The 8,613-nt window shown below is 32.3% G+C and overlaps 1 protein-coding gene across 1 annotated transcript; it reads right to left on the bottom strand.

Moving 5' to 3' along the window:
• Nucleotides 1-7,716: 7,716 nt before the first annotated feature.
• On the bottom strand, nt 7,717-8,250 carry LOC139875988 (uncharacterized). Its single transcript, XM_071863286.1, has one exon. It carries the CDS (start codon nt 8,248-8,250, stop codon nt 7,717-7,719), a length of 534 nt encoding a protein of 177 aa, XP_071719387.1.
• Between the last annotated feature and the right edge of the window lie 363 nt (nt 8,251-8,613).

Below are 8,613 nucleotides of genomic sequence, written 5' to 3'. Positions count from 1 at the left end.
TGTAGCTAACATTTCAATTTCATCAATTGGTTCAGTTCCTTCTCCTAAAGAACATTCTCCTGTTCCTTGTAATTCTGGAAATTCTTCTAACAATTCTGCATGTGATTCTATAGTTTGAATATAATAACATGTATCATCTGCAGATTGCGGTTGTTGCATTACTCTATCAACTGAAAAGGTAATACTCTCATCCTCTATACTTAGGGTCAGTTTCTTACCAAACACGTCTATCATTGCTTTAGCCGTGTTTAAGAATGGTCTTCCTAATATGAGAGGAACTTGAGAATCTTCTTCCATGTCCAGAACAACAAAATCTACTGGAAATACTAAAGTACCAACTTTAACTAGCATGTTCTCCATTATCCCTCTAGGATATTTTATTGATCTATCGGCTAGTTGTATACTTATTCTTGTTGGTTTTAATTCTCCAAGGTCTAGTTTAGTGTATAGTGAATATGGCATTAAATTTATACTAGCACCTAAGTTTGCCAATGCTTCTATTGAACTAAGACTACCCAGAAAACATGGAATTGTGAAACTTCCTGGATCTGATAGTTTTTCTGGTATCTTATTCAACAGTACTGCTGAACAATTAGCATTCATAGTAATAGCCGAGAGTTCTTCCATTTTCTTTCTATTCGATATTAGATCTTTCAGAAATTTAGCATATCTAGGCATTCCTGAAATTACATCAATGAAAGGAAGATTTACATTTATCTGTTTAAACATATCCAAGAATATGGATTGCTCGGCTTCAAGTTTCTCTTTTTTCATTTTACTCGGGTAAGGAAGTGGTGGTTGGTATGGTTTAACATAAGGTTTAGCCTTAACTGTGTTATCTTTATTAACCTTTTCAACTACCGGTTCTTTTTCCTTATCTTGTTCAGGTTGTGGTTCTTGTGGAGTAGGAATAACTTCATCAGAAATTACAGGTATTTCAGGTGGTTTAAGTGTTGTACCACTTCTTGTGGTAATGGCTTTAGCTGTTTCATTCCGGGGGTTAGCATTTGTCTCACTAGGTAAACTTCCCGGTTTTCTTTCACCTATTAACCTTGCTAGGTTACTTACTTCTTGTTCCAAATTTTGAATAGAAGCTTGTTGATTTCTAAATGCTTGAGCATTTTGTTCATTAGTTTGTTTCTGAGATGTGAAAAACTGCGTTTGAGTTTCAACTAGCTTCGTCATCATATCTTCTAAATTCGGCTTTTTATCATCGGTTTGTGGTGGTTTGTTTTAAAAATTAGGTCTTTGCTGGTTGTAAGTATTGTTGGATACTTGTTGATTACTAGGACCTTGTTGGTTGTTGTATGGAACATTTCGGTTATAATTCTGGTTTTTATTGTAAATTAGTCTTGGCAGTTGATAATTATTCTGATAAATATTTCCAGGCCTTTGGTTTATGTATGAAATATTCTCTCTTTGTTCCATTGTTAGTTCAATACTGAGACAATCTTTTGTCAAATGTGGTCCTCCACACTGCTCACAAGTAATTCGTATTGAGTGTATATCCTTAGTCATCTTTTCCATTCGTCTCTCGACATCATCTATCTTTGCGGAAATGGAATCTAAGTCATGGATAGAATTGGCTCTAACTGCTTTAGATGATCTAACGATATCTTTTTCTTGGTGCCACTCATGTGAGTGGGAAGCAGTGTTATCAATAATTTTGTAAGCATCAGTTTCGGTTTTCTTCATAATAGAACCACCAGCTGCTATATCGATGTCTTTCCTTGTAGTGATGTCGCATCCTTGGTAGAATATTTGTACTATTTGACAGGTGTCTAAACCATGTTGCGGACATCCTCTTAATAACTTTCCAAATCTGGTCCATGCCTCATATAGAGTTTCATTCGGTTTCTGTGTGAACGTAACAATTTCTCCTTGAAGTCTTACGGCTTTAGATGCCGGAAAGAATTGTTTAAGAAATTTTTCAACTAAAACATCTCATGTATCAATCGCCCCTTCAGGTAACGATTCCAACCAATCTTTGGCTTCTCCCTTTAAAGTTCAGGGAAATAACATGAGATATATCTGTTCATCCTCCACTTCTCTTATTTTAAATAGTGTGCAGATCCTATTAAAGGTACGAAGATGTTCATTTGGATCTTCCTTCGGCGCATCACTAAATTGGCATTGATTAGTTACCATGTGTAGAATTTGTCCTTTGATTTCATAATCTGGCGCATTAATGTCAGGATGAGTAATTGCGTGACCTTAGCCAGTGTGTTTAGCTCTCATTCGGTCTTCCATACTTAAAGGTTCCAGATTTTCCATGATTGAATTTGTTGAATCTGAATCACTAGAGGATTCTGATTTAATGGTTCGTTCCTCAACAATCTCTGTTTGAATGATTGGTGGTTCCGGAGGAAAAATTAATGGTTCAGGATCTATGAATTGTCCCTGAATATTCTCCGGATTCTCAATTGTGAGGTCGGGTTCAAAAAATGGATTATCAGAAATTTGAATTGGAGTACTTGGTCGACTGGATGACGATTCTAAAGAAAAATCAACGGCGACAATATTTGCTAGATGTCTTGATCTGGTTACAGGTGGTGAACGTACAAAAGGTGGTGAACGTCTTGCTCAGTGCATTCACTGAATATCCTATTAGTTTTTAAAAGGAAAGAAAAATTATATAAGTTATCCAATTAATAGACTTTTCTGATTTTGCCCATGTTTCGAATAGCCAAAAGATGCAGCAGAGGGGCAGGATTCGTTTGGTCTCAATATAATTGAGTACTGTTTGGCTCCAATAACCCAGTCCACGTACAAATCCAACTATTACTACGAACCAGAAAATTTTGATGTCTATCAATTTAATCACTTAAAATAAATTTTCATAATTTAAAGAAATATTAGATAAGAAATAGAGAAAATTCTAAGTCCTAAAACTAGAATTGCGAGAAATAAGAAAGAAAAAGAGCGCGTCGATATTAAAATTGGAGAAATAAGAAAGAAAAAGAGCGACTTATAAAACTTTAAAACACTCGACTATCCCAACCTTATTATTATCACTAACTTAAAATTAAAATTGCAAATTGAGATTACTAATTGGAGTGATAATTGATACATAGGTAAAAGGCGTCGAAAAATAAAAATAAGAAAGTAGCGCGTTGAAACTTAAAAAAGAACTAAAAACTAAGAATTAAAAGTTGCGTCTAAAAATATTAAAGCTTACAAGTAAAACTATATCCCAAATGGCAATATCTTAAAAAAAATACTAAAACTTAGATAGGCGTCGCAAAATTCTAAAGCACCTAAATCTTAGTCTAAAGAGAAAGCACTTAAGGGATTTTACGACAAAGCCAAAAAATCTAGAAGTAAAAATAACTATGGCAAAAATTATGACTTAAAACTAAATACGAATGATAAAAATACAAAAATTACGAATAAACGATTAAAAAAATACAAGAATAAAAATAAGATTAAAATTGATAAAATTATTTAATTTTATAAAAATATTATTTTTATATATTTATATTATAAAAGTATTAATTTTTATATATAAATAAACTAATTATAATTAATTATTACTAATTAAATTGAAACTTAAATTAAATATTAAACTAATTAACCCTAATTAATAATAATAATAATAAATACTCCGTAATTAATGCTTACTAGGGTTTCTGTGTGACCTGTCTGGGCGGCTCCGCGAGTCGCGGTGAACCCAGTTCAAAACCCCCACAAGTCGCAGAGATTGCAGGTTCAACGTGTACCAGGTTCAAATTTGACAGGTTCAGTTTTTATTATATTTTTTTTATATTTTTCTATTTTATATTTTCTGTTTTAATAATTAAATAAAATATTTATATAAATTAAATAAAAACTTATGTTTTTAAAAACTAAAATAAAAATAGAAATACAGAAATTTTATAAAACTTAAATATTTAACAAACTCTTAAAAATATTTATATTTTTGTTTTTCATTTTATATTTTCGAATATTTAAAACGTATTTTTACAAAAACGTATTTTTATAAAAGTAAACTAAAAATAAAAATCTTTTTTTTATATTAGCGTTGCGCTTCCGGCTTTTAAGCTAGATTTTGTTTCCCCGGCAGCGGCGCCAAAAATACTTGATGTTATGCGAGGTGTATATGAAATAGCTTATATTTTACTAGGAAAAACTATTAAATACGATACAATTTTACACAAGATATTTATTTATTTATAGAATGGATATACTTAAACCTTGCTACAACACTTATAGGCAGTGTACCTAATCGTAAAGTAGTGTAGTTTTTAGTAAGTCCGGTTCGTTCCACAGGGAAAATCTTTAAACAAAGCTTAACGCTATATTAGTTTTTTTTTATAAAAATATAAAAATATATATAAGTAATATTATTATTATAAAGGGGGGTTTTTACCGTTTAATGACCGGTTTGTCGATTTTAAAACTTAGTCGCAGTTAAAACCTAATGTAAAATATTAAAAATAAATATAACTTAATTTAAAGCGTAAAGTAAATAACGATAATGAAATTACGATAAATAAAAGTGCGATAAAATAAACTTGCGATAATTAAAAAGTACAATTAATTAAAAGTGCAATTAAATACAATAACAATAAATAAAAGTGCGATAATTAAAAGTGCAATTAAATATAAAATAAAGGAAATTAAATATGAAATAAAATAATTATGCTTATTTAAACTTCCGTAATCATGATGTTTGACGTGTTGATTTTAGTTTTATGCCCATAGGTTAATTGTCCTTTGTCTTGGAATTATTTAATATGTCCGTCTGGTTTTTGTCCATAACAGTCCATCAGTCATAAATATAAAGTGCGAGTGTCCTCGTCAAATTATCCTTATACTCGAAGTCAAATATTCCAACTAATTGGGGACTTAAACTGTAACAAGGTCTTAATACTTTGTTATCAATTATGCCAAGTGTCCTTTTACATAATTTCACCCCTGTTTTAATAATTCCATAGACTATTAATAAATTCCCGTGTCCGGTTAAATGAACGATTATTCGTACATATAAATACCCCGCCCATCGTGTCCGATCGAGTGTATATGGTTATTTATAGGTACATCCAATTGTAAATCTTTATATTAAAATTAAAAAAAATATCATTTAGTTAAACAAATATAAAGCCCATTAAAAGCCCATAGTCTAATATCCACAAGTGTCGTTCTTTTGTCCAAACCCCAATTATGGTACAAAGCCCAATTACCCAATTTTAGTAATTAGCCCAACATCATGATTACTTCGGCTTAAATAAGCATAATAATAACTTAGCTACGAGACATTAAATTAAAAAGGTTGAACATAACTTACAATGATTAAAAATAGCGTAGCGTTACACGGACAGAATTTCGACTTACACCCTTACAACATTCGCTAACATACCCTTATTATTAGGATTTAAAATTAAAATTAAAATATAAATATATATATACGTTTACATATAGATAGAGAGATTGATGGATGGATATTTAAAATGATCAAAATGCGTTGCCTTTTATAGGCAGATTTGGATTTGAGTGCTCCGCGAGTCGCGGTCAATTTCCCCTTCAAACTCCACGAGTCGCGGAGTTTGAATTTCCAGCTCACTCCAATTTGGATCTTTACTTGCCGACGGATTTTAATAATATAAATATAATATAAATATATAATTTATATAATTAATTATATATTATATTATATTTATATACATAATTAATTTGTAACTTTCGGTCCGTTGCGTCGAGCGTTGAGAGTTGACTCATGTCCCGGTTCCGGATTTTTGAACGTCCTTACGTACAATTTAATATCTTGTACTTTGCATTTTGAATCTTGTACTCTTGTAATTTCGAGATGTTTCTTATCAATAATTGGAACCTCTTTGATTGTATTTTGTACTTTTGAGCTTTTTGGTCGTTTGCGTCTTTAATTCGTCGAATCTGTCTTTTGTCTTCACCTTTTATTATTTAAACGAATATCACTTGTAAATAGAACAATTGCAACTAAAAGCTTGTCTTTCTTGAGGGATAATGCTATGAAATATATGTTCGTTTTTAGCATTATCATTAAACATAGTGTATTAATATCTTAATACGATACATATGTATTTATTTTAATTAAGACGTTGTTATAACGATAATCGTTATATACATCGTTTCGAGTTCCTAAATTCAGTAGTCTCATTTTATGTATATAACTCATTGTTAATATACTTAATGAGATACTTACTTATCATAATATATATACATATATATATATATATATATATATATATATATATATATATATATATATATATATATATATATCCTCATGTCGTTTTTACAAGTTTTAACGTTTGTGAATCGTCGGGCAAACTGGGTGGTCAATTGTCTACATGAAACTCATTTCAATTAATCAATTCTTAATAAGTTTGCTTGCTTAATATGTTGGAAACATTTAATCATGTAAATATTAATCTCATATAATATATAATGATGGAAAAATAATCCGGGTTATTACATGATAGATCTGGGATCAAGTTTGTTGGAAGTTTCTTGTCGAACATGAGCTTCGCAACCCCAAACTTTCAAGTAAGACAAATTTGGAATCTTTCCATGCCATAACTCGTATGGTGTCTTATTTACCTTTTTGGTTGGTACCATATTTAATATACGAGCAGCAGATGATAAGGCATATGTCTAGAAGGATGGAGGAAGTGTAGTATGATTCATCATAGATCGAACCATATCAACTAGGGTTTGGTTCCTCCTCTCAGAAACACCATTATGTTGTGGTGTTCCGGGTGGAGTGCGTTGCGAAATAATTCCACAATTCTTTAGATGATCGTCAAACTCTTAACACAAGTACTCACCTCCTCGATCTGATCGAAGGACCTTTATCGTTTTGCCGAGCTGATTTTGAACCTCATTTTGAAACACTTTGAACGTTTCAAATGCCTCATGTTTATGTTTCAACAAATAAACATAACCAAATCTACTAAAATCTTCAGTAAATGTTATGAAGTATCTTTCACCATTTCTTGACATAGTTCTAAAAGGACCACATACATTGGAATGTATAAGTCCCAAAAGATCCTTTGATCTTTCTCCGGAACTGGAGAAAGGAGCCTTTGTCATCTTCCCGCTTAAACAAGATTTATACACATCAAATGACTCAGAGTTGGTTGATTTCAAAATTCCATCAGATTGGAGTTTGGTTATGCGTTTATTGTTTATGTGACCTAGACGACAATGCCATAGAAAAGTTTGATTCAAGTCACACTTGGATCTTTTTGTGTTTATGTTATACATAGAACTATTATTGGATGTATCTTGTATGTAAACTTCATATATGCTATTGTGAGGGCGTGCCTCAAAATAAAAAACATCTTTCTTGAAAACCGAAATATTACCATTAGAAAAAGCATACGAGTAACCAGATTCATACAATCGTGCAACTGAAATAATGTTCCTAGTTAAGCTAGGGATATAGTAACAATTATTTAATATTAGATACAGGCCATTTGGTAACAAAAGTTCATCAGTGCCTATTGCTACGACGGCAACATGTGCTCCATTAACAACATGCAATACCAAATCGCCTGATTTCAGCTGCTTACTTTTTCTCAGTCCCTGCACATTATTGCAAATGTGAGTTCCACAACCAGTATCAAATACCCATAAATTACTAGAAAAAGCAAATAGTTCTATCATATAGATACCTGAAGTGCGAGCATTGCTAGCCTTTACAATCTTCAGCTCTGCAAGGTAAATCGGGCAATTTCACTTCCAGTGACCAACTTCTTCACAATGGAAACAAGTGGAATCCTTGGCAGGTTTCTCTTTCTTCTTGATAGAATCCTTTGGGACAAACTTTTTTCCTTTGTGGTTGCCTCGACTTTTAGGATTTCCTTTACCTTTGCCTTTGCCTTGTGCTTTTACTTCAGAGGTTTTGGATGGAATATTCTTCTCGGCAGTCTTAAGCATCAAGTGCAACTCTGAGATAGATTTCTCCCAATTGTTCATATTGTAGTTCAAGACAAACTGGTCATATGACTTTAGTAGTGAGTTGAGGATCAAGTCTATTGCCAACTCAGGACCAATGGAAGATCCAAGCCTCTCAAGCTGATATATGTATCTCTTCATTTTCAGAACATAAGAGCTAACAGATGTCCCCTCTACCATCTTGCATGCATGTAACGCTCTGACAGTTTCAAAGCGTTGTTGCCTAGCTTGTTGTTGGAACATGTCCTTCAACTGCTGAAGCATCTCATAAGCATCATGATGTTCCAGGTCCTTTTGCAAGTCTGGAATCATGGTGGCTAGCATAAGGCAAGCTACCTATATCGAGTCATCCATGTGCTTAGTCCAAGCATCTCGGATGCCCTTAGTGGCATTAGCAGGAGGTTCCTCGGGAACGGGTCCATCAAGTACATACGACTTCTTTTCAAGTTTGAGAACAATTCTCAAATTACGATACCAGTCTAAGAACTTCGTACCATTGTGTTTTTCCTTTTCTAAAACAGATCTTATAGAAAGGTGGTGAATGGGTGTAGTTGCATTGGGTGACATCTACAAAATTAACAAAGGTCTTTTAGTATTTTAATATTTGATCCTTTAATAAATTAATTACCCTTTTCTAAAAAATATTAACTTGTTAAAGGCTAGAATCCAAGTTAT

Source organism: Rutidosis leptorrhynchoides, chromosome 11 (genome assembly GCF_046630445.1).
Source record: "Rutidosis leptorrhynchoides isolate AG116_Rl617_1_P2 chromosome 11, CSIRO_AGI_Rlap_v1, whole genome shotgun sequence".
Taxonomy (NCBI): Eukaryota; Viridiplantae; Streptophyta; class Magnoliopsida; order Asterales; family Asteraceae; genus Rutidosis; species Rutidosis leptorrhynchoides.
This window is presented reverse-complemented; position numbering and strand designations above follow the sequence as displayed.

Excerpts from the sequence above, each read along its gene's own strand:
- LOC139875988 (XM_071863286.1), bottom strand. The coding sequence starts at position 8,250 with ATGATTCCAGACTTGCAAAAGGACCTGGAACATCATGATGCTTATGAG.